We start from the raw sequence: 27,297 nt of genomic DNA, 5'->3' as shown, positions 1-27,297 counted from the left end.
TGTCACCAACAACCAGAAGCAACCCAAATGTTCTTCAACAGGGCGGTGCGTCCGCACAACTGGGAACTCCTCGAGCAATAAACACAGAAACTACTGATCTGTGCAACAGGGACACTCAAGACCTGTGTTAAGGTAAAGCAGCCAGACAAAAGGCAGTAATTCCATTTTGTAATTCCACTTGTGTCACGTTGTGACAAGAGCAGAACCGTGGGGACAGAAAGAGGCCAGCGGTTGTCTGAGGCCGAGGACGGAGGAGAGGGACGGGCTGCAAAGGGAGTCAGGGCAGCTCTGCGGTGAGAGAAGTCTCAGGTGGTGACTGCAGCGCTGTTTACACAACTATATACATTCATCAAAACACATCAAAGCATACGCCGGAGTAGGGAGAATTCTACTGTATGAAAATTACACCTCAAAAAAGCTAACCCCTCACTTCCAATAACATCCCATAGGAGAACGTCAAAGGACACAGGAGCCAGCTGAATGGCAATGTGAGTATCAACACGAACGGTGATAACAGCGATCTATGGTTTTCTTTCTTTTCTTTTTTCTTTTTAAAAATGTTTATTTTTTGTGAGAGAGAGAGCGCGCGTGCACACAAGTGAGGGAAGGGCAGAGAGAGAGAGGAAGAGACAGAGAATCCCAAGCAGGCTCTGTACTGTCAGAGCAGAGCCCCACGTGGGCTTGACCTCACGAACCTTGAGATCATGACCTGAGCCGAGATCGAGCCGGATGCTCAACCAACTGAGCCACCCAGGCACCCCTTCTTTTTTTTAAAATGTAAGCTCCAAGGATCAAGAGTCACACGCTCCACCGACTAAGCCAGCCGGACACTCCCTAATGACTGACGACAATAACGAACATCTTGAATAAAAAAGCAGCAGCGGACCTCTGCTAATATAAATTAATGTCGTGGAAGGTTCTTCATGTGGAATGTCAGCCTGCAAATGCAGAAAATGCACCATAGTAGTCCCTGATGCCAGGAAGAATGATCAATGACTAGATTCATTGGGGAGGTCTCTTAGGGAACAACCTTCAAGAGGCTCCTCGAAGATTATGAATTACAAAGAGAAAGTCTCCTAAGGTGAAGCATCTGATGTAAACCAAGGAAACAAGTGTCACTAACACAGTAAAATGCCTTCATGTGATGCTCATTTCTGTGGGTTTCCTGCCCAAAAAAAATGCATAACCTGAAACTAATCATGAGGAAACAATCAGACCAAATTGAGGGGCATTCTACAAAGTAACTTTTAAAACTGTCAAAAAAAAAAGGGGGGGGAGGGGAGAGCTGAGGAACTGTTCCAGATGAAAGGGAAACCAAGAGATGCCTCTACTAGACTCAGGGTGTGATCCCGCACTGGGTACCACAAGAAGAAAATACTTTCCGTAAAGGACACGACAGGGACAGGTGGCAAAATGTGAATATAGGACATACGTTACGTAAGAACTACAGCAATGCTCAAGTTCCTATATTTGATGATTAGATTGTGGTTATTTAAGATAATGTCCTTGTCCCTAAAAGATACTTGCTGAAATATTATGAATCATGCTATCTGCCACTTGGTCTCAAATGATGCAGCAAGAGCAAGAACAGGTAGAAAATAAAATATGTATATTCACAGAAAGAAAAAACAAACGTAAACTGTTAATCACTAAAAAAATCTAAGTGAAGGCTAAATTCACTGTCCTTCCAACTTTTCCACAGGTTTGAAGTCTTTCAAAATAAAATATTCAAAAAGTGGCTAGGAAAACCAAGTCAGCCCAAGAAACAGCGGTGCTGTGCTCCCAAGGTGAGGACAAGCAGCCCCTCAGAGAATGGCCTTCACTGCCCCCCAAAGGAAGGGGTCTGCTGAGAGGGACCAGCTGACACCTGTACCAGCAGATGGACTTGACAGAGCTCCCAGTCGCCCCCCACTCACCACCTCTCACCGCCTGGATCTCGCTTCAAACACACCAGCTTCAAATGAATGCTTCAGAGGCACAGCCCCACCCTGGCCCTTCGGGCAACCATTTTCATCGGCTACTCATATCACATCATGATGCCACCAATCTAAACATGGAGCTTCACCTCCAATGGATTTAGTGTGATGAGGTCACAACTGCCTCCCAGTGACTTTATCAATCAACACCATCACATTTTGTAACTAAAACTATGTATTTTATCAAAAGTCAAGCTATATACATTTTTCCTAAAGAACTGTAGGAACAGCTCCTCTTTTCTCCTATTAAATACTTCTAACCCAGTTTTCTACGTGACAGGTTTGACTATTAAAAACTTAGTAAAAAAAAATAAATAAATAATAACAACTGTTCTGGGGCACCTGGGTGGCTCAGTCGGGTGAGTGCCCAACTCTTGATTTCGGCTGATCCCAGGTCATGGGATTGAGTCCCACATTGGGTTCTATGCTGAGTGTGGAGCCAGCTTAAGATTCTCATTCATTCATTCATTCATTCATTCTCTCTCTCCCCCTCCCCCTTTCCTCTCCCCCTCGGGTCTGCACACGCTCACTCTCTCCAAAATTTTTTTGAAAATTACAAAAAAAAAAAATAAGTAACTGTTCATTCATTCATTCATTCAATAAATATTTCCCGAGCATCCGTTATGTGCCAGGCAATCTTCCAAGTGCAAGAGACAGAACTGTGGGAAAGAAAAAATGAAAGCCCTTACTCAACCTAACAATGGAAGCAATATGAACCTTTGATATAGGAGTTATTTAACATAAGTACTCACATTAACAAACTCCATGCCACCAACACACACTGTTAAGGTCTTAAATTACCTTGTAAGATATTTACCCACCAGAGGGCACTCCCATTTCTTTTCTGTGACTCCTTGACTGTTCCTGGGTATAGGTTACATATTCCTGAACAGAAGTCTGAAATCTAAACAGAGTGGAAGTGGGGCAGAAGCAATCTGGTCTCTAATTCCCACAGATGTGGCATTCCTTCACTAAGGATCCAGAAAGCTCTGTGACTCTCAAGGCAATGACTAGCATGAAAAGGTGGCAAGCTTCACAGGGAACCAGGGTCCTGGCACTAGAAGTCACCTCTGTAATCCTGAGGTGACCTGCGAAGCTAGGCATCCCCCGCCCCAACAATCTTGACACCCCTTCTACAATCTCTAAAAATCCATTCTCATGCTTCACTAATCCTTCACCAGGAAGAAAAAAGGAGTATTTCTTCCCTTTCCTGCAACAGGTACCCAGGGAGACCTTGTGGCTTTTTGGAACGAAGCTCCCACCTAGTTCCCACTCAACAACCAGCCCTGTTATTCTGTGTATCTCATTTCTCCCCAGCCCCACTCCCAACAGATGAGGAAGGGCTAGAAGGGGTATAGAGCCAGGTGAGAAGATATAGCCCTAGATCCATCTGGGGCTCTGCTCAGGGAGGCGGACAGTATAAACCCGGTCCTGCCTGCCAGGGTGAGGCAGGGATGGGTGTAAGGGGATGCAGGATGGCCCCATGATCCAAGTGGAACTTCCCATCCCACGTGTGTCCCATGGCAGGCCGGGAAGCACTGCGAGGTAGAAGTCAGAAATCATCATCATGCAGCTGACAGATTAAGGACTGAATTCAGGAGCCAGTGTAGGGCACTAGCACATTAATAAGAGAAGGTAGGGGCGCCTGGGTGGCTCGGTCGGTTAAGCGTCCGACTTCGGCTCAGGTCATGATCTCACGGTCCGTGGGTTCGAGCCCCGCGTCGGGCTCTGTGCTGACAGCTCAGAGCTTGGAGCCTGTTTCGGATTCTGTGTCTCCCTCTCTCTGTGACCCTCCCCCGTTCATGCTCTGTCTCTCTCTGTCTCAAAAATAAATAAACGTTAAAAAAAAAAAAAAAAATTAAAAAAAAAATAAATAAATAAGAGAAGGTATATATGTTATAAAGGCCAGGCATGAATTTGGGGATCACTTGTAACTGCAAAAATGCTACATAATTATTTTACAGGATAATAAACTTCAAGGAGGCTTTAAGAATAGGACAAAAGAAATTTATGAACCACTTAGAATTGTTTTAAGCAAATGCCCCACCTCACATTACATTTGCTTAGAGAAACAATGTACAAGTATAAAGCATTTTGAAAAACTAAATATAGTCTTTGTAACTCTAAAAGACCAAAGCATTGACAAAGAACTTTGCATTGTATAGTAAAACACAACCTTGCATAACCAAGCATGGAAATCACAAGGAATTGCAAAGAATTCACCATGTCAGACCATTAATGGAAACTTAACCTCCCATACCTGCCTAGTCTATCTGGACTCACTGGGTCTTTGAAGGAAACATATACTAAATGTATCTCATTTTTCATTTTGAACTCACAACCTATTAATTATTTTTAGACCATAAAGTCTCTAACAACAAATGAAGTTATTAGAGTGGTGAATTAGAGGGCAAACGCTACACAAGGATGAAACTGATGTCTTTTTCTTTTTTAAATATTTATTTTGAGAGAGAGAGTGTGTGCAAGCTGGGGAGGAGCAGAGAGAGAGAATCTCAAGCATCAGCACAGAACCTAATGTGGGGCTCGATTTCACAAGCCATGCTATCATGACCTGAGCCGAAACAAAAAGTTGGCCAAGTAACGGACTGAGCCACCCAGGTGCCCCAAAACTGATGTCCTTTTTAACAACTACACTGTACAATTTCTAGGGACTCTTAGGGAGGTTAACATTTTGGGAGTAATAGAGTCTTCTGAAAACAATGGATCCTCTCTCCGGAATACACATGAGAACATAAACACAATATTCTTCAGAACCATTCCAGGAGCTTGACCGACCTACCGAGACCTTCCAAGGACTGTGTGGAGGGACATGGCTGCCCCTAAATTAATGACCCCTAAAAGAAGAGAATCGATATTGCTTTTTGGCTAAATATAAAGTCTGAATCTTAAATCTGAAGGTTCACATGTATGTGATGATTATTCCAATGTTTTTTAGGGGAAAAAAAAATTCCAATGATGAATGCCAACAGTGTTTTCCAACAGAGTCCTACATGTAAAACAAGCTCACCTCAAAATTCACAGGCAAGTTCCGTTTAAGTGCAATCTCAAACACTTGACTTATTTCAGATTTATTGAGATTTTCTTCTTCTGATTCTCTTCCATTCACCTAAAGGAAGAAAAATCGTTTAGTAGTGAACTCTTATGAAAAAACATCAACACCCCAGCTCTGATAAACCTTAAAAGCACTGAACCTTAGCTGTATGGAGTGAGCACTAACCCGGTGAGCAAGGCCGCTTGTGTGCCATGTGTCAGTGAATTTAAAAGGTTTAAAAAAAAAAAAAAAAAACACAAACAATCTGGGTCAGCTTGTACCTCGTAAATCCACCATAAACAATCCACACCTAATAGACTCTGGCACAGCCACACCACAGCTGCTCAGGAAGAGGGACGGACTTCCAAAGCTTTCCTTGAGGACTGGCAAGCTACCTTTCGGAAAAAGTCAGAATACAGACAGATCTGTGAGGGACATGGCAAGTCCAAATTAGAAGTCTCTCCACTTAAGTATGCAGGCTTCTTATTTGGACACAAAGTCCCTGGAAATCCACTTTTTTAAAAACAAGGATGCAGTGCAACAAATTACAAAACTGCATACAAAATCTCGCACTTCCTGCTGCCAGCAAAAACGCAGGTGCAAACTAATGAAGTCTGCTGAACAAAGGCTGAGACTATCTTTCTAACAAGGTTCACGTACAGTCCCCCGGCCAGAGCTGGGATGAGACAGGGCAGAGATCTTCTCTGTGCAAGCTGACAACACAGATTCTAGATGTGCGGTAGTGATCGTGAGAACCCAGATAAGCTCAGTAATAGCAACACCCCCTCCCCCGCCAAGGCATGGCTAGAGAGCTGAATTTTCCTTCGTATTACTGAGACTCTTCCTATTTCCAAGATTAGAACTTTCGGACAAGAACTTGTGGCTGAAACTGCTGAAGAGGCAAAACGTAGGACTATCCAGGATTGTATCTGTTGTGCATTTCCCTATGTTTATCACATAGATCTTATACCTACATTGGATCAGGATTTCAAACCACAACTAAAAGAAATGAAACCCTAAGTTAAAAAACATTAATACAATCAAGAATATAATCCTGACACTCCAATTCTTTCTCTTCCCACTTCACTCTCTGCCTACTCAAAACTATTTGCACAGCATTTCTGGTGGCTTTTTTACCTAAAAATACTTTTCTTCTTGCTCAAATCCTAAGCAGAAAGAGGGCCTGACTTTTTATGAGTGAATCCTTACAGCCAGAAATCTTCAAGCAAGACGCCTTGGAAGGCTAGAGCTCCACAGAAGTTTGGTTTGAAATAAAGTCACCCATTCATTCGTTCGTTCATTCTTGAGAGCGCGCACAAGCTTGGGAGGGGAAGGGGGAGGGAGAAAGAGAATCTTAAGCAGGCTCCACACCCAGCACAGAGCCTGAAGCCAACGTGGGACTGGATCTCATGACAGTGAGATCATGACCTGAGCCGAGACCAAGAACTGGACGCTTAACCAACTGAGCCACCCAGGCGCCGCTGAATTTTGTCTTTTAAATAGGTTTTAAACTTAAAGCCCCACCCTGTATTTTTAGAAGTATGTTCAACAAATGGTGCTTAGGAAAACAGATCTCCTGGGGGCACCTGGGTGGCTCAGGTGGTTGGGCTTCTGACTTCGGCTCAGGTCATGATCTCGTGGTCTGTGAGTATGAGCCCCGTGTCAGACTCTGTGCTCACAGCTCAGAGCCTGGAGCCTGCTTCAGATTCTGTCTCCCTCTCTCTCTCTGCCTCTCCCTGGCTTGTGCTCTGTTTCTGTCTCTCAAAAATAAGTAAAAACATTTAAAAAAAATTTTTTTAATAAAAAAAAAAAGAAAACAGATTTCCACATTAAAAAAAAAAACAACACAAAAAATTAACTCAAAATGGATCTAAGACCTAAATGTAAGAGCTAAAATCGTAAAATTCTTGGAAGAAAGTATCTGGACACTGGATGTGGCAGTGACTTTTTGGATGAGACGGAAAGCACAGGCAACAAAAGAAAAAGCAGATAAACTGGACTGCACTGAAACCGAACACGTCCGTGCATCGAAAGTAAAGACAACCCACAGATGGGAGAAAACATGTGCAGACCACATATCTGATAAAAAATTAATACCCAGAACGTATAAACAATTCAATTTAAAGATGGGAAAAGGACCTGAATAGACATTTCTCTGAAAAAGACAGAAAAATGGCCAAGGACTAGATGCAACAGTGCTCAGCATCACTCATCACTGGGGAAATGCAAGTCAAAACCACAGTGAGACACCCTTCACACCCTAAGAATGGCCACAGAAAATAACAAGTATTAGCGAGGTCGTGGAGGAAACCTCAGGCCTTCCTGGACGGAGTGTAAAATAGCCCAGCCTTTGTGCGAAACAGTTGGGCGGTTCCTCAAAAAGTTAAACAGATTTACAGTATGATCCAGAATTACACTTTTAGATATCTATACTTGAAAGAACTAAAAGTTGGGACTCAAACAGATACTCTGCCACCTATGCTCACAGGAGCTTTATTCAGTGGCCAAAAGGTGAAAACAACCCAAACATCCACCAACATGTTGATGAATGGACACAATGTGGAATAGTCATACAATGGAATATTCTTCGGCCTTAAAAAGGAATGAAATTCTGACATTGGCTACAACATGGATGAACCTTGAAACATTATGATAAATGAAATACGCTAGACACGAAAGATGAATATCCACTGATATTAGGCAGCCAGAACGGGCAAATGCATACAGACAGAAGTAGAACAGAGGTTACCAGGAGAGAGGCAGGGGCAGGGGGAGGCGGCAAAGGGGAAGTTACTTTCAATGTGTACAGAGTTTCAATGTGGGATAATAAAGTTCTGAAAATGGACAGTAGTGACAGTTGCACGACACTGAGGATGTGTTTGATGCCACGGGACTGTACGCTTAGAAATGGTTGAGATGGTAACTTTTATGTTTAAGATTTCATTTTTTAAAAATTTTTAACAAGATTTTATTTTTAAGTAACCTCTACACCCAACATGGGGCTCAAACTTACAACTCCAAGACCAAGGGTCACACACACACTACTGACTGAGCCAGCCAGGTGCCCCTGGTTATCTTTAAAAAGGAACCAAGAAAAGTATGTTATATACCAAATAGTAACACACTAGAGATCGTCAACATATTAGCTTGCTATTAACTTGCACTAATAGGTACTCATTTTTGTGCACAAAAAAAATTCTTGACAGCTATTTATTTGAAGGATATCTAGGTTTGTTTTTTTTTTAAGTTTATTTATTTTGAGAGAGAGAGAGAGAGAGAGAGAGGGAGGGAGAGAGGGAGGGAGGGAGGGGGAGGGCAAGCACAAGCAGGTAGGGGCAGAGAGAGAATCCCAAGCAGGCTCCATGCTGTCAGCACAGAGCCCGATAAAGGACTTGAATTCGTGAACCGTGAGATCATGACCTGAGCTGAAATCAAGAGCTGGATACTTAACCGACTGAGCCACCCAGGCAGCCTCAGAGGTTTTTTTTTTTAAGTATATGAGCTGTTAAAAACAAAGAGTTCACTCTCATACTAAGTAACTGTGTTAATGCAAGCAGAACAAAATTTAGAAATAAACTGGGTGCTGAGGCTAAAATGAGACTTCAACCACCATGCATGCACTCCGATTTTCAAATCTGTTGTTCATTTTACCAGCCCAATTAGTTTTAATTTCAAACATTCAGAAAAGTACAGATAAACAATGTAACAGGCAATTGTGCTGGATTTAACAAAGGTCAACATTAAGAACTACTGACATCAAATTTTTATTTTTTAAGGGAAACAATAAAGCCCTTTTCACTCCCCTTCCCAGGGCAGCCTTAATCATGTATCTTTCCCAACCATGTTTTTTGTAATGGACGAAAAACAATACATGGTATAATTTTGTGTTTTGAAAATTCACACAAATCATTTTCACTGATTATATTCATAAATATTATACAATTCAAACTTGTAAGTTTATACTAATCAAATGCTACTCTATATTGAGGTTCCACATAAGTCTGACAGAAAATAACAATCTATTGCAAAAATCTAAACCGTAAGCCAGTGTTTCTTAAACACAGCAGCAGCAGGATCACTTGGGAGCTTTGCAAGGACAGATGCTGGCTTCCCACTCCAGACAAATTAACTTCAAGTTTTTTCAGGTAGGGCTTAGATACCATTTTATTTATAGGTACTTATTTTTTTTAAGACCCCAGTTGATTTTACTAGCATCGTGGAGATTCACTGCTTTATGCCATTGTTTCTAAAGGGATTTCAATAGGGACAGAGCGGCCAATAAAATAAAAATGCAAAACAGGAAACAAAGATACATGTGTACTTAGAAGTCACATTATGTTGCTCTCTTACATAAATAATTTTGATATTATCTGGATTGGACAAAATGTTGGATTGGATTGGAGAGCAGCAAAATGAGTCAAAACCAATCCACAAATACCATTCTCAGTAAGATGGGAAAAGTATAGTGGGGCCTTAATCTTATCTTCACGAAGTGGGAATTACTGTTTATATCAATTCCAGAATGTATGGTTTATCAATAAAATCTAGTCAACATTATGAAAAAAACACTCTGAACCAAGCTTAACCCTCAGTATGTCAGAAAAAAAAATTCACCTAACCCTTTACTTACTATCTGGCTTCAACACACTCTTTATTTTTCTATATTTAAAGTCATTTTACAAATAATATACAGATTAAAAGCACAACTAAGAATCTTTTCATTAGAGATTTTAATTAGAATTTAAAATAGCAAATCCAAGTTTTTATTTCAGGTTTGTAGTCTGGAAGGCATTTATGTACCCAAAATGGGCATGGTCCTTTATTTTTTTATTTATTTATTTTTTAACGTTTATTTATTTTTGAGACAGAGAGAGACAGAGCATGAACGGGGGAGGGGCAGAGAGAGAGGGAGACACAGAATCGGAAGCAGGCTCCAGGCTCTGAGCCATCAGCCCAGAGCCCGACGCGGGGCTTGAACTCACTGACTGCGAGATCGTGACCTGAGCTGAAGTCGGACGCTTAACCGACTGAGCCACCCAGGCGCCCCTGGGCATGGTCCTTTAAATGCCGCCCATCAGCTGGCTACGTCTGAACCCAGAGCATAGCCCACTTGTAACAATGTCATTTTTCAAACCCATCTCCAGTGGGTTCCAGCTTATCATGACTTCTGATTCTTCTTGGACTGGTTTCATCAAAACACACTACTTGTGAAACTGACACAATTTTATTGGAGAACAGCCATCTTCTTTGCTCCATAACTACCAACATGCTTTCATTTTTAGATTTATAAACCCCCCCAAAAAAGGATCTAATGAGTTTTTTTCATTGTTTTATCATCTGTATCCTCCCAATCACCTTTGCACACATACCTCCTTCTGCATTTGCCCACTTATTTTGTGAACAGTAGGTGGTAAAAAATAAATTCTGGTGGCCAAACATCACACACAACAAAAATGAAAGAAATGTTGTCACATATACTTTTTTAAAACATCAAAACAGGATGTTCCAGGTTCTTGTCATAAAACCCTGTGTGATGAAGCCCTTCCTGTAGAATGGCCAGAAGAGTGTACACATTTCCTTTTCATACCCCAGAGAAACATACTGTTCACTCGCCGATTCCCGAGTCTGGGGAAGCTAACCTACCATCGATCCCACGTGAAGACCGGCAGGCTGAGATTCGCCGAAACTCTCAATCCCACAGCCATCGCCGAGTCCCGGGCCCTGCTTGTCCCTCCATGTTCACCTTCTCACTCATCTAAGAGCGGGCAGGTCTTCCTCTGCCAACAGTCTTCTTTTGGCCATTAGAGGCACACAAAGAAAAGTTCTAAATTCTCACCTGAGTTCAAAGAAAGCTAACAGCAGAGGGAAAAGACGGTGTCCCCTGTCTTCTGCATCTTCCTGAAAGAAGGAGGCGGCGTGCCAGGCGATGCATTAAGCACAGCAAAGGCTGGGGCAGTAGTGAGTTATTTCACGACTGTATGATCCACCTGGGGAGTCACCATAATTCCATCTCCTTTTATTTCAGTCTTGCTTAGTGTATTTAGGAATGGATGACAAACAGCAAAATGTTTCAAGACAAAGGAAAATTTAGATTCCATAATGTGAAGATTTACAAAAGGGTCCAAAGGACCTACATGATCACTGCCAGACAGAAGGAGTTTTATTCTATCTTAAAAAATAAATCTTGGGGCGCCTGGGTGGCTCATTCAGCTAAGCAGCTGACTTCGGCTCAGGTCATGATCTCACGGTCTGTGAGTTCGAGCCCCGCGTCGGGCTCTGTGCTGACAGCTCAGAGCCTGGAGCCTGTTTCAGATTCTGTGTCTCCCACTCCCTGACCCTCCCCCGTTCATGCTTTGTCTCTCTCTGTCTCAAAAATAAACGTTAAAAAAAAAATTTAAAAGAAAATATAAAAAAAAAAAAATCGTTTTCCCTTTGTTCTTTGTAAGATCCCCAGAAAAGAATACGAGTCCTGCAATATCAATCCTTACAAGGCTTGAAAAAGAAGCTCAGACATGAAAACTGGGTCCCATGGATCCTGACAGAATAATGAAAATCAATTTCAGTTTAAGCCCCAGCTAAATATGTCCCTGGCCCAAGTGAAAACAACAAGACCAGAAGAGCTAATTTATTTTCACAAAAGTAGTACCAGAAAGGCCCTCAAAGAGTATAATGTTTTTTCTCAAGTCGGCCTTCTACCACTACCACCAAGAGAAAACTTTTAAAGCTTGATACAATCTTCAAGACAGAAACCGCACAACCACACACAGATATACACATACCTACATACACACGTAGCTGGCACTTTAATTAAACACAAACAGGATCACACTATCTACAAAATTACAGCTCTGGTTCTTGACTCCTCCTTCTCAGTACATTAGGGGCCTCCTTTCAAGCCTATGTGTACAGACGTACCACACTCGGGACTCCCTCTGACGAATGTATCTGTTTATTTAACCACTTCCCTACTAGTGGACACTAGGTCAGCTCTGTTTTGTCTATTACATGTACTGTAGCTATTGGCCATCTTGCTCCTAACAGCTCAGACACTGAGTAAGTCATTGTTTATTACCACAGCCTTGGATTTCAAAAAAAAAAAAAAAAAAAAAAAAGAAAGGAAAGGAAAGGAAAAAAAAAAAGGCATTTTTTTTTTAATTTTTTAAATGTTTTATTTATTTTTGAGAGAGAGAGAACAGGTGGTGGAGGGGCAGAGAGAAAGAGGGAGACACGGAATTTGAAGCAGGCTGCGGGCTCTGAACCGTCAGCACAGAGCCCGATGCGGTCGGTGCCCGAACTGGTGAACCATGAGATCATGACCCGAGCCAAAGTCGGAAGCCCAACCTACTGAGCCACCCGGGCACCCCAAAGAAAGGCATTTTTCCAATGCAGGACCTTTGCACAAGCTGCTCCTGCTGTTCTTCTGCTTATCTTTAGTCTCTGCTTCAATGATGCTTCCTCAGAAAGAACTTCCTTGAATGCATCGCTGTTACTCCAATCTAAATGAGACATCTGATGCCCTTCTAATACTTGCTACTTTCTACCTTAGTACTCGCCGCACTCTTTGATGATTCTAATGTTAACATCTGTCAGCTCTGTTCCATGAAGCCCCAACATGGAAGGGGCAGATTTTTCCTCAAAGCCTAGCATGATGCCTGTTGTCAAGGAACCAGACAACCCCTGCTTTATAGATATAAATTGCTGGCTTTTTATTGGCCATGTTCTAGAGAAGACAACTTGATCTATCACACAATCACATGCTCTACATACTTTCAAAAGCAAAATCAACAATTTGTTTAAAATTGTAATTTCTGGGGTGCCTGTGTGTTTCAGTTGGTTAAGCGTCCGACTATTGGTTTTGGCTCAGGTCATGATCTTACAGTTCATGAGTCTGAGCCCCATGTCAGCAGTGCAGAGCCTGCTTAGGATCCTCTCTCTCCCTCTCTCTCAAGATAAAGAAACTCTAAAAACAATCGCAATTTCCAATACTGGCAGACCACAGGCAAAAAGGCTGCTCTCACCCTGGTGGCAGACTTCTTAGCGGCACCATGCTTCTGAGAACTTGGTCATATTTACTGCCATGCAAGTGGCTATTTACTTCCGTGTCTGGGCTCATAGAAATGTCATAGACATGCACAAAGATTTACTACAACAACGTTCCTCACTACCTATTTTCTAAAAGGGAACACTGCAAACAATCTAAATAACCAAGCCTCTGTTGAAAACATAAACTGGTACGTTTACACAATGAAACACACTGTAGCTATTAAAAAGTGTTTAGATGCAAGTTGAATTTGAGTCCTCCAAGGAATTCGAAGTAAATGGCATGACAACAGATTCATGATAAGCAGTTCCGTGAAAAAAAGTGGTTACCATACAATATCATCCCACTTTTGTCATTAGACAGGTACACGTATTTACTTACGTATGCACTGACACCCACCAAAATGTTAATAGTGATCATCCATCCATTAAGCAGCAAATCTATAAACGATTTTTGTTTTTTAATTTAAAAATTTTTATAGTTTACATGCATTCATTGTAAGAAAAAAATTAAAGATCCCTTCTAAAAATGTCTCTTTACGCCCTACCACCCAGCTATCAGGAGGCCTGGTTGAGGTGGGAGGCCAAGTGTTTCCTTTATTATCTCAAAGCAAGTCTCATCTGACTCAATGACTCTTGTTTCTGAAGCACTGGGTGAGCCCAGTCTTTGAGCCGTTTCTGAAGGGCAATGTCTCTACTTCAAACCATACAGAACGAGAACAGGGGCACAAGGAGGTTTAACATTACTCTCAGCAAAGCTCCATACAGACGGCAGAGGAGCCAGTGGAACCCAGCCCAGGAGAGTGCATCTGCGCCAGCCTCTGCCCTCAGGCCAGAGCCAACCTCGCTGCTCCAGGGTAATGGGGTCAGACCGGGGACACCAATCAGGTGCCTTCCCTTTTCAGCAAAAGGGTGGGTACTTCCAGGCAGCATTCAAAGTGGGGTGGCTGCCTGGGGGGTAAGCACCGATAATACTTAGGACCTGTGGTTCCCAAACCCTGACCGAGCTTTAGAGCTACTGCAAGAGCACATTTAAAAAAAAAAAAAGGCAAAAGACAGACTCCTATTAGAAATCGTGTGGGTTGGACCAAGGAATTTTTTTTAAACTTCTCAAGTGGTTGTGAAGCAGACAACCCACATGCCAGGGCTCAGCGATCGTTTAACAACTGCTGGCGAGAAGCAGCTGAGAAACAACCAGCCCATCTGACTCCAATTAGATCAGCACCGCGGCGAAGTCAAAAAACGAAAAGCCTCCAAGATGACTCAAATTACACTACCTACTGCTTCTAACAAATCTCACCAGTGAGAAGCTTATCCCTTTAACTTCATGAAATCCCCTCTTCTAAGTGACAGTCTCTTCTATTTGGTCCTCAGTGGACCCTGGAAACAGATTATCTCTATTGTAAAATGTGTGATTACACTGGAAAAGGCAAACACGCCATAACGAAAAACAGTCATTGATTTCCTAAGACCTCGATTCCCATTTAGCCACAAGGAGTTAAAAACCTATTCTCACTGTGGGATTTTTAAAACCTGGCCCCCAAATTCTCTGACACTCTTCTCATCCAGAAGTGAGGTTCTTAACATTGTCAATGTACCAAATAAAAGCGACTGAGCCGTACGCTTAAACTGGTTAAAACTGTGAATTTATGTTATGTGAATTTTGCTTAATTATAAAAAGTGAGTTTCTGTATCTCCTCCTTTTGAATCTGGGCTCTGTGCCTGCTTGACCTATAGAATACAGCAGAAGCAATGCTGTGGGGGATTTCTGGGCCCAGGCCTTGAAAACTGGAAGCTGCTTCCATTTCCTGTCTTCTAGGATACGTGGAACCCGGCACCATCCCATCCCGTGGGTCAGCAGTCTCTGCACAGGGTAGTTAAGAGAGGAACTGAGGTCCTCTCAGGACCACAGCCCCTGCTTCAGTCTCAGCAGACAGCCAGCATCAACTTACCAGCCTTGTGAGGGAGCCATCTTGGAAGTGATCCTCTGGCCCCTGTGGAGCCACCTTAGCCAGAGCTGTGTAGAGGAGAGACCAGCTGGGTGCCAAGCCCTGCCTAAATGGCAGATTTGTGAGCAAAATAAATGCCTACAGGTGGTTAAGCCACTAAAGTTTGTAATGGCTTATTACGCAGCAACAGATAACCGGCACTCTGATATGTCAGAGTAGCTGGTCAAAAATGGCTTCAGAAAACTCTCTAAGCTGGTGCCACAAACCGCAGTAGGTTCTGACAAGAGTAACCTTTACCACCAAAGAATTCCTCCACGCATGTGCTTCACAGCTCAATTGAGTCACAATCTTTCTACCATGTTCACTCAAAACTATGCCACAGAGTGAAAAAGAAGGTATCTGACTTTCTTGCTAAGACATTTTTTTAAGGGGGGGGGGGGTGGGGAAGAAAGGCCAAAGGGCCATGGAGTACAAAATCATGCAAGCTGCCAAATCACAAAAATTCCGGACAGCTCTCAGTGCTTCTCAGAAAAAGCCACTGGAGAGGACACCTTTACCACTCACCTGCTCGCCCGCCCGCCTCACCTCCAGCCTCTCCGGTGGGGGCTCGCTTTGCAGGGTCCGCAAGGCTTTCGCAGCAGCATCGTGTTTTGCAGCCTGTCTTGTCTTTCCTTTCCCACTGAACTGCTGTCCTCCCACAGAAAGCTCAACTTGATAAAGTAACGGCGGTACTGGAAATGGGTAAAAGTACCTGAAAGTAAAAAGGGGGTTTTAGCAGAATTACAATCTCAGATCAGTAAGTCACCCATACGCTCCCTGGCAAATCCCAGGTCTTTCCTTCATCACGGGTCCTAATCACATCAGGACCTGCTTGCCAATAATGACTCCTCATCGGTATATCCAGAGACTTCACAAGCTTACACTGGATTAGAACTGGCACACAGAATAGGCAAATACTGTCTAGCAAGCAAACTTATGTTCCACAAAAACACCTTATAGACTACATGAGTTCAATTTATAATGTAACCCAAATTTACAAAATTAGACTTTGGCTTAAGGTAGAAAACTTGCTCTATTTTCTCCTATCTGAGAGACACCCTTGCCTGTCTCCAGAAAAGCCTGGGAATTTTTTTTTTAATGCTTTATGTATTTATTTTGAGAGACAGGGAAAGAGAGAGAGACACTCCTAAGGAGGCTCCACACAGCGCAGACCCCGGTGTGGGGCTCAAACCCACAAACCACGAGATTATGAGCTGAGCCGGAATCAAGAGTCTAATGCCTAACCGAATGAGCCACCCAGGTACCCCTGGGAATTTTTTAACAGAAATTTTTTTGGAAGGACCCTCATTTCTAGAAATCCCAACAGCCTACAGCCTGGCAGAACCTGGCCTCTACATGTCAGAGCTTACATTTTTTGAAGTTTATTTAGAGAGACGGAGAGAAAACGAACAGGGGAGGGGTGGAGGGAGGGGGGGGAGAGAAGAATCCCAAGAATCTGACAGCGCAGAGCCCAATGCAGGGCTCGAAACTCACAGACTGTGAGATCACGACCTGAGCTGGAATCAAGAGTCGGCTGCTTAACTGAATGAGCCACCCAGGCGCCCCCAGAGCTTACATTTTTTAAGTGGCTTTGCCTCCATTCAAGTCAGGCAGGGAAAGGAAGACTTCCATTCCCATCATCAACCTATCCGCTAACGTCTTATGATTGCCCAACAGGAGGCTTTTTACACATAGTTTCGGGTTTCGATTAGTATTTTGCTGGACCTGTACTCCAAAGCTGTTACAAACCACATAAATTCGAAGCCAAAAAGTACCCAGTAAACAATACTCAACAAATCTATGAATGCTGAGAATCTTGGTGTTTGTGGGAATCACACTCAAATACGACTCAGTTACAAGAAGCAGTTACAAAGGTGATCTTTAACCAGATGGTTTCAGGGCACAGCCATACTGCTAGTGAGGAGCACACTCAGGCTCTTGCCAGTGACAGAAGGTAAAGGAGCAAGCATCAAGACACAGTTCCAAAGGCACCACGATTAAGAGGACTTCAGCATTTGGCAAGCCCAAAGATGACCGAATCGTTGTGCGCTCCACAATCTACAGATTTTCTTCTTCCATGTCAGGAATGAGATACATCTTCACCTGTACTTAAAACAAACAGCGGCACCTGGGTGGCTCAGTCAGTTGAGCGTCCAACTCTTGGGTTCGGCTCATGTCACGGTCTCACGGTTGTGAGACGCAGCCCCGCGTTGGGCTCCGTGCCAGGTGTGGAGCCTGCTTGGGATTCTCTCCTCCTCTCTCTGCCCCTCCTCCGTTCTCTCTTGCCCTATAAATAAGTAAAACAGGCACATACCTTGGGGGATAAGCACCTCCTCTCATGTTGTAGTTATAGGTGGACTGCATCCGAGAGTAAGGGTCGACAGGCTTATACATTGGTTTTTTTCCAAGTTTCATGCACAGTGCATTTAGCTCTACAGTAGGGGTTATGCTTTCTGCAACACAGAATCAACACAGAGAACTGGTTATTTTCTGACATGAGAATGGCAGTTACTAAAATCAGAAAGAACAGCATGCTTTCTACTAACTGGATTCATAATGCATTTCAGGAAAGTATCTAAGTACTTCACTGCTAGGCATCAGGTCAGGAAATCCAAGAATCTGCTGTGATTTCTAGATATTAATACACAGTCAACAGCACAAAATACAGTGTAAGAGCTATTAGAGGGGCAGCAACTAGCATAAGACATTACCAGAGAAAGTCACTCATTCCAGTTATTAGATATCAGTTCCAATACACATCGAATTCCACGATTAAACAAAAATCCCATGTGACTGTCCAAGTCATTTTACTGTTTGGGAATCCTTAGCCGATAGAACTCTGGTTGTACTGACTTGCTGGGTTATTGGCTTACACTTAGAAGTATGTTTATTGCACACTACTTCATCGAACAATGCACTTACTAAGCAGTAACTGGATGGAAAGCACTGTGCTAAGGGACACAATTCTTACCCCCAGAGGACCAACAGGAGGTGTGCTATAAGGAAAGGTGTGGAATTAAGAAGGAGGAGGCAAGTAAATTCTATCTGGAGAAGTCAGATGAGGGTCACAAAACATTCAGATATTTCCAATCTCAGTATTTACGATGGGATTTGACCTGTGAGAATACTTGTTAGGAAAAGGAGTTCTGTTTCCATATAAATAAGAGCAAGTATAATTGGGGTTATCTCACAATCATCAACTGTAGAAAACACACACTGTTCGTTTCCCAATTTTTTTTTTCTCTCAGTTCATCCAATTCATAAACCTTTAAAAACATTTAAAAGAAAAACCAGGCTGGAAAGAGTAGTGTGAGCGCACAATCACATCTAAGAACAACACTTTCACATCAAACACAGAACAACACTAGCAATGGCAAAGTTCAACTTAAATGCACACAAAAAGCCACTTTAAAATGCCTCTTTAGGAGGTATGTAGAAGAAAACAACAGCAACAAAAAAGACTTGATTCTGTACTAGGAACTGGTTCAACTAAATTTAGTGCATGAATCAAATTTGTAAGAATATTTTTGGATTTGCAAAATCAAAAGGTCACAGAAGTAACCAGCCTCTCTCTTCTTACTTTCAGAATTATATTTTTTATAGGATTCATACAGGTTCTTACTAAGCATAACCAGAATCATCTCAAGAACAGTTCTGACCCATAAAATTTACCTGCAGTGGAGAATGAATCTGAAATACCACAAAGAAATCAAAAGCAACAAGGAAGGTGTGGCTGAAATCTCCCGGATTCCTTCCTATGGACAAAGGGACTGGGATGGCTTCGTGTGCCTGATGGTAACGTGGCTCAGCCACTTCCATCCACAGCAACAGGTCAATGGTCCCCAAGCTTTTACCAGAAGCTCTTCTTTATTAGTCTTCTCTCTCCTTCGGTCCCTTGTTTGAAGAGGTGTTATCTACTAATAGTATTTAAGTAATACATGTTTAAGTCATTTTCTCATTCTTTTTGATGATCAGGAGACGTGTAAATGACAATCTGCGTTTCTGATCAACATGTTATAATTGGTATTTCCACACTGGGTTGAAGTGATTCCAGCTAAGGCCTACATTCTTGGCAATTTTTTCACTAGGCTTCTCTGCAATCTTAGCAATTGTTTGGTGACACCACTACCTCTCAGGACCTTCTTTCCAGATCCTCAAGAGTCAAGGGACCAGAGACTGGGAACCAATGTTTTGGAGTATGGTTAAGGATTCTAAAAAGGTAAGCGTTTGCCACTGGTAGTGTAGAAACCGTGCTTGCAAAGTCAGTAAGTTAGTTATGAAAGAATGCATATACATACTAAATGGGTACCTCCAGACACACTTCTGAAAGGAACCTGTCTTGGCCCACGCATAATACCTGGATTCCTTCCTTCGCTACGAAAAGGGCGGACTATGGGTTTAGGAAATTTTGTTCCTTCCAAAGCTTTGGCAGCAGCTGTGTGCTGGGCTTTTTTAACACTAGTTCCTTCAGCTTCCCAGTGCTGATCTCCAAGTGTTAGCTGTACTGTAAACACCTACAAATGAAAATTGTGAGCTCTCAATTCACGATACCTGAGGTTGACTGTAATATGTCGCTTGGACCTGGAACATTGTTTATGGTCATGGTTTAAAAGGCCTGGTCATTACCTTGGCAAATTACTCCCTCACTCCCATTTTTGTTATTTTTATAAACACAAAAAGATACATGTCTCGCTGACTGGCATTGAACAACACTCTATGACAAAACTATGCTTTGAAAAATGGAGGTAAGTACAGAGATTAAAAAAAAATGTTTTCCCCTATATTAAAATATTAGATGCTGATTTGGAAGTCAGCCAAACAGAAATTGTCTTCCAATTACTTCTCAGGGAAGAAATTCAGCAAACTTGATTTAGACACAAAGTAGTATCTCAAGCAAATTAAGACATTTGTTTTGATGTTCTTGTGTTTGTGGTCCCTTGTCTGAAAACAACCCTAGCAGGACAAAAACGTGAATGAATTTGGGAATGTGAGCCAGGTTCTAAAAAGTTGCCTTCTATTTTCCTAAGACTATACTATTCAGACACTGCCTCCGTTTGGGGAAGAAAATCCAATCTGTAGCAAGCAAAGATCTAGAAACGTTTCTGAACTCAAGGAGGCATCCAAAACAGCTGATTTTGCCCTCAGCAAACGCTGACTACGGCAAGCCTCTTTATTCCTTTTTAAGTATAAAGGTTACCCAAATACACACTCTGTTCTTGAAATTAGGTTATGTTAATCCTATCAGAAGTGAATATTCTGTCAAAAACTATGACCCATCATAGCACAGTGATTCTTTAACTTTGGTGCTTATCTTAGGAAGCTTAGTAAAATATACATGTCCAGGGACTTCGACTGAGAAGCAAGAGCGGAGACCCTAGGCAAGTGTTCTTTAAAAAGCTCCCCTAGTGATTCTGATGCACTGCAAAGTTTGAGACTCACTACTTAGGAATTTAGCAAAACCAACCGGAGCTTTTGTTTTTCTGCTTTTCTTTATCACTGGATATCACTGTTTCATTTGCAAATAATTTACTGTGAATAATTTAATGTCAAATGTGCTCCTCTGAACATGTCCAGATCATTTAAATTTGGTGCCTAAAGGGATAGGCGCGATGTGCCTTCACAGCTGATTTTTCTTGTAGGTCTTAACTTCAGGATTCCCTCAGTACACAGCTTCCACTAAAGCGGGAAAATTAAAGAATCCTTCACCCCAGTGGAAACACTAGGGGTCCCCTGTATTTCTGCTGCAGTTCACAAGGTTACTCATTTAGGCACCACTAGCATGGACTGAAAATCCTGGCTGGCCTAACAACCAAACAGCAGAAGTCTACGCTGTGGAATCCCTGGGGCATTTTCATGATCCATTCGTGGAAAGACATTTAAAGGGAAAAAGCTAAAAAACAAAAAAGAGTTAATTCCATTAACAGTTTTGCCTTTCTCCAGGACTTTTCCCCGTCAGCGCTGTTGCCACTCTGCTGCCTTTCTGTGTAGAGGGTTGGTAACAAGGTTAGAATCTTGGTTTTAATAGAATTAAAAGTACACCAGACCACTGATTTTTAAATAAATAGTGTAATAGTCACCGAGGAGGGAATAACTTCTCGTCTTTGAACAACTTGTAAATAAAAGTGCAGTTACAGATTGAACACACAGCCAAATTACCTAACGCACCACTAAAGGTTAGGTGAGAAAGTACATATTTCAAAAAATACCAAGAACAGTTAATAAAAGGGAATCCCAAAGTTAAGGTCTGCAAAAAAAATCCTGTAGAAGAAACAGAAGTTATAGGAAATCACTAATTGCCTTCCAAAAGTAAAGAAACCTTTCAAATATCACTATGCTTTAGAAAAATGTGAAAACTAGCTTCATGTGAGTAGAAATTTGTGTTTCTGAAATGCATAATGGTAATAGCTACCATCTCTCAAGCATTTACTAACTGTCAGGCATTGTGCTCCACACTTTAACATATATTCTCTGGTTTAATTGTCACAGTAGACCCATTTGGGTAGGTATTATCCCCATTTTACAGATGAGGAAACTGAGGTTCAAAAAACAGCAGTAGCTTGCCCAAGGTCACATAGCCAGTAAGGAGCTGAGATTTAAACCCAGATTTGCCTGACACCAAAGGTGACTCACCTCACCACACTAAGGTACCTATTTAGGATTGTGGCTGATGTTACTTTTAGTCAAATTAAGAGAGAAACTTGGTATCATTCAAGGCCTGAGGTTTGCACGTCAAGAAAAATGAGGCACAAAGAGACCAATAATTCATCCTTAATTATGTTTACTGCAAGGCTAGGATCAGAAATAGGAGGCCGGATTCCTTCTCTCATACCACACCCTCTCTCATACTGCAGCTGCAAAGATAAAGCCAGATATGCACACATTTAAGTTCCAAGATTTACATTATCAAACAAGCTTCAAAGACCGAATTCCTAAATGGCAAATAGTAAAAAATTTAAGTTACAGTCTTCCATTCTCTAAGATAAGGGGAAGGACAAAGATAAGTGAAGTCAGAGACAGTCCAAAGGACTGACTCACTTTGAAACAAATTTCTACCTCTCATTTTCAAACCTTTTACCTGAATGGCTAACAAGTGGGAAAATGGATTTCCTGTTCCCCTCCTTTCCCGGCCCAGCCTAAGGTACACGTGAAAACAAGCGGGAAAGGAGCCAGAGGCAGGCTGCAGCCAGGAGACCCAGAGCCTGGAAAATTCACGGGAAATCATTCACAGGGGCCTGGGAATGGTCTCTACTCAGGATCCTAAACACAACCACATACTAACTGGAGTTCCCAAAAAGAAGCATATCTTTTCTTTGACCCATTCTGCAAGGGTCAAGGGAAGCGACTTGCCAAAAATCTATACTTTGGCATCTCCTGAAGACAGCCTCAGTGGTTTGAAAGTATGTATTCTGAACCACAGCACCACGTGAGCAGTATAAAAAACAGAAAACATTCCTGGTGGGTTATAAATGCACAAGCAGTGTGGACAATATTTACCTTACGGTGAGCTGGACCTTGCTCACGCAAAAGCTTATACTCAGGCTGAATCTTGTTGAAACGGGCTAACTCATTCACAAGACACATTGGGGTTTTCTCTTTGGGGTGTGCCATGCTAGAAGGAACTGAAAAATAACGTAAGAGCAATGAAGTCAACTAGCAGTATACAGGACTGCTGCTCTCCCAGGGACACGAAAAAAGAGGGGAGAACGGAAGGTCTTAAGGATTCAGAGCAGCAGTGACGCACAGCTGCAAACCACAAGGGGGCACCTGCCTGAAGACACAGCTGGGGTCTTCTCCGGACCAGCTGAAGCCAGGTAACCTAGGAGAGGGCAGGTCTTCCAAAGAGAGAACAGAAGGCAGGGGAGTAACTAAACCGTGGCAGGCAAGCAAGATTTAAATCAGAGGCAGCCCTGGTATTATAACCAACCAAGGGGATAACAAGGAGGTCTTTTGAGCACAGACACACTGGTTCCCACAACAGCTGTGAGCTGTACCCGGTTCGTTATTTCGCAAAACTCAACGTGCCAATACCATCTCTCAAACAATGACTGTCGTCTTCTACACAGCTAGTGTCTCATTGCCATCCTCAGACCTTACCTACTTCAGAGAATTCTACAAGTAAAATAAAATGTCCGTGGTGGGCAGGAGTAATAGGATGTGGATATAAGAACACATTAGAAGAAAAGGCGGTAAATCCCAGAGGACTGAAACAGTCTATAACATTTCCTTTTAAGATGGTCTGTGACGGCAAATTTGGGGAAAACTGAATTCTTAGGGTATTATGACCAGTCAAGACTGCTACCCGGTGAGCCAATCCACGGAAGTCTAGAGGTAGGGTGACAGATGCCATGCAGCTGAGAGTGGGGTGAGCCAACACTCTAAGAACAGATTTATAAAGTAAAGGAAATGAGAAATGAAAGAGGAAATGCAAGGGAAATTGTCAAACACAAGGGGTTGAGAGATGTGTTAGAAGGTGACTCTGGTATGGAGACACCCATGCTGACACCCCATTTAATTGGTTTTACCACTTTGGGGGAGGGTTGGGAAGCAGAACATTTGTTTTCAGGTCTGTTTATTTTTCAGGTGTTTCAAGTCTTTTCTCACCGATGAGCACATTTATTTGCTATTATTTCCTTTTTTAGTTTTGTTTTTAAGTAATCTCTACACCCAATGCAGGGCTTGAACTCATGACCAAGATCAAGGGTCACATGCTCTACTGACTGAGCCGGCCAGGCGCCCCATCAACAAGCACATTTAGTCCTTTTTTATTTTCTTAATAATCAGATTTAAATGCTTCCGAACTTACTCCCTCTCTAAAACCCTCTGCTTCAGTGTTCAATTTCTAATGGGTCCTCACTGTGATTTCTGAACTACCTCTGGAACCTCAACTTAAACTCACTTGTTCAAACTAAAAACTAACAAATGCCAATACTCTCTGGCTTTCCAGTAAATGTGGCTGCCCCCTTGCCTGGGATGTAATCTCAGAGGCATATAAAATGGAGGCTCACACATACAAGAATTCGTGGTCAGTTCTGGGAAATAGTTTTTAAAGCAGAATTTTCCCATAAAACAACAAATATCCAGAGTGGTATTTACTGTTCAATTCTTTCTGCTAGACACCACTTTATAACCAACTAGGTTTTATAGTTTACTTGTCAATTCTCTTTCTTACACTCTGAAGTGGTCTGTCAACTCAGGCCTCCATCAACCCAATACACAACCAGTGTTTTATATCTGGAAAAAAGCAGCATGGATGTTAATACTTTCTTCTGCTTCTTGAAGGTAATGTGAGAGTTCCCTACATCTGCAGTCTATTTATCAGATCAGAAAACAGGCTAAGAAAACATTTGAAAAAGAAGACACTTGGATTCATACGCTTACCTGCAGCTGCACTGGTGGGTGTGACAGATGCAGAGGGTAAAGCAGAGTTTTGAATAGGTCTACCTGCATTTTCAGAGGGCAGAGAGCTAGCAGTAGAAGGAATACTCATCAAAGGCTGTGAGAGAAGAGACTGGTTCTTGTTCAGTATTTGGCTCCCTGAGAGAGCAGCAGATGGGTTCTGAACTTGCACTTGAACTTGAGACATGGTCACTTTCAACAAAAGTGAACAACTGCAGGTAAACAGCTTTCAGTGCAGGTTAATTCAGTGCTATGAAGTCTAAAGTTCTACCTGAAAGTTGTAAGGGAAAGAAAATAAAAAGGTAAATTATAGAGGAGATATGTAATCACCAATATTCAGTCAAAGTTGGTGTCACCTACTCAAGAATGAAATTAGTCCCGTTAGGCCTGTAGCTATGTTGATGTATTAGAAGTGTTTCTCTCCTTGGTATACAGTGAGGTTCCTGGCCTTGTGACTTTCTCACAGTGCTTTTAGAGGACTTACAATACCCATATGCTCTGCGTGTTCATTCTATAAAGACAATCCAGTAGGGTGAAATGACATTCATTATTGAATATTAAGAACTATGAACTATAGTTTATATCCAAAATGGCAAATTAAAAAATACGGAGAGGCTTTCCATACCATATAGGATATGGTAAAGATTTCTGGCCTCAAAATTGTAAGAAGCTGAAAGCAAAATGGGTTCATAAGACCCTTTAATGCGGAATTTGTAAACACTGCTTCCATGGAAGGGCCATGTGCTGACTGGTACCCTTACAGTTTTCCTTTAAGCTCACCGAAGAAAGAGAAGAGTTTCTCACTTTTGCTGCTGCTTTTTCCTCGTGATGACAAAAGATCCATTTTTTTTTCCTATGAGGTTTGTCTAGACGGTCTCATTTAGTTACAGACCACAAACAAAACTGCTGCATCTACATTAATATGCAAGATCCTGAGAAATCATCTAAATAGTAAAGAACATTCTATAGCCTTTGTACTATTAAAAGCAAAAGTGGCAAAGAGGAAGAAGAGAGGAACAGATTTCAGACTGGCCATTTCATTGGTGTGGCTGGGCAGTGGGACCCAGGAAGCGGAGGAGATGGTTTACTTCATCTTATAAGTTCCAAACGCATTGCTTCTATTACATTTAAATTTCCTCCTAAGTCAAAAATAAGGGCAGTTCTGCTTACGTTCATGGCCATCCTTCAAAAAGCTGAAAATGTTTAAGCAAGTCAAAAGTACTCAAAAATAACCAGTAGCAACAAAGAGTAGAAAAAGGCAATCAAAACAGAAACCAGCAAACAAATCAAAAGTTCTATTACAGAGTGTTACTTTAATTTTTTTTAACAGTCTCAATCAAGATGATTTTTAATTAAAGCTGGATCTTTAGAAAGAGATGAAGGACCACAATTAAGTTACTTGAGAAGTTCTGGCACATTCTCTCTTGCTGAGAGCAAAAAGAACTGCAAAACTAAAAACAACAACTCAAATACCTCAGCTGAAACATGACTTCGGATATACAGACCCAAGCACCACCTTGTTCATCAAAATCCCCCATACTGCAGTTATTCCTTTGTTTACTTTTGGAGTCAGAACAAAGTGACAGACGAGGTCCACTGAAGACTAGATAACTGTTCTGGCAGACACGTTGCCAATGTCAAGAAACAAGTCCAGAACCACCCAGAAATTAGCTAGGACCCTGTGTCATTATTCTGATTTCCTTCAGCTGTCAAAATAGAAATATTTCTCTCTCAATGCCCCCCCACCCACCTGCACTCCCTCTTTCTACACTTTGCCTCAATGGCATTTCCCCCCACCCCTTCCCCAAATCATCTATAGTGCACTCACAACTGCGCAACACCAACCGCTGGTTACAGGTCAAAAAATAAGTCAAAAGCAAAGCGTCTGCTCCAGAGCCTACCTGCATCCCATAAGCAGCAACCCAACCCTGACCTGGGTGGCTCTCAGAGGAGGAGACTGAATGAATGAACTAAATTTAGAAAGGGTAGGGCCCCAGGGGATCTGTTTTGGCTAATGCTGTCTACAGCAGGCCCACAACCAGCATCTCCAGTCACAGACATAAATACACAGATTTTCTAGAAGTTGAAAAAGGGAACAAATGGCCTTTAATTAAGACTGCCCCCAAAATGTTAACCTCATCTTCACCTGGCATTGTATCTTTATAACAACTGGTTGAAACAAGTAGTTCAAAACTGCAAATAGAAATTTCCTAAAACCCTAGTAAGACTGTGTACTTTACAAATTTTTAATTTCTACCATGACCAATAGTAAAATTCAACAAACAGTACTCATTAGCACATGAACACTTCTATGTGTCTTTAAGCCTGAAGAGAGAAGCTAACGCAGTGGTTCTAAAGAGGTGACAATTTTCGTCCCCAAAGACATCTTACAATGTCTGGAGATATTGTTTGTCACAACTGGAGGATGGGATGACCTACCGGGATCTAGTGGATAGAGGGACCAGGGATGCTATTTTGAGTATACATATACCAACCAACAAAATAAAATATTACTAATTTAATAAATAGCTTATATTTTTAGGAAAAGAAAATCTCCTTTTCATTTCAAAAGGCTCTAAAAAAAATTTTGAGGCTAATATTTTACCCAAACAGATGTTCCTCTCCCAAAGAGAAGCCAGGCAGCTAACGTAGTTTACAAATAGGGTAAAATATACTATTTACCCACATAATTTGAACAAATAAAGCTTTTCACTACTGCTAATTATACAGTTCACAGCAGCATTTAATGGAATCATGGAATTCTGGAGATACTACTTCTGTATAAATGTAGAATCTGTTGCTGTTCAGTACTCTGTTCCGAAGATTAAAACCTTAAATGAAAACT

General features: G+C 41.9%; 1 protein-coding gene across 13 annotated transcripts in view; it reads right to left on the bottom strand.

The window, feature by feature from the left end:
* The window catches only part of STAU1 (staufen double-stranded RNA binding protein 1), an 82,236-nt gene that overhangs the window by 13,119 nt on the left and 41,820 nt on the right, over positions 1 to 27,297 (bottom strand). For 5 of the 13 annotated variants that reach the window (XM_053890161.1, XM_053890162.1, XM_053890158.1 and 2 more), the window contains 6 exons: positions 24,435 to 24,723; positions 22,551 to 22,675; positions 19,366 to 19,570; positions 17,371 to 17,509; positions 15,582 to 15,768; positions 5,005 to 5,103 (listed from right to left, as the gene is read on the bottom strand). In XM_053890161.1, coding sequence (XP_053746136.1) covers positions 5,005 to 5,103; positions 15,582 to 15,768; positions 17,371 to 17,509; positions 19,366 to 19,570; positions 22,551 to 22,675; positions 24,435 to 24,639 — 960 coding nt within the window. In that variant the 5' untranslated portion in view covers positions 24,640 to 24,723. Of the gene's footprint in view, positions 1 to 5,004; positions 5,104 to 15,581; positions 15,769 to 17,370; positions 17,510 to 19,365; positions 19,571 to 22,550; positions 22,676 to 24,434; positions 24,724 to 27,297 lie in introns of those variants that run through there. The other 8 variants (XM_053890165.1, XM_053890157.1, XM_053890160.1 and 5 more) reach the window with 7 other exon arrangements.

The sequence above is a fragment of the Panthera pardus genome, unplaced genomic scaffold (assembly GCF_024362965.1).
Source record: "Panthera pardus isolate Hobbes unplaced genomic scaffold, ASM2436296v1 HiC_scaffold_25, whole genome shotgun sequence".
In the NCBI taxonomy this organism is placed as follows: Eukaryota; Metazoa; Chordata; class Mammalia; order Carnivora; family Felidae; genus Panthera; species Panthera pardus.
This window is presented reverse-complemented; position numbering and strand designations above follow the sequence as displayed.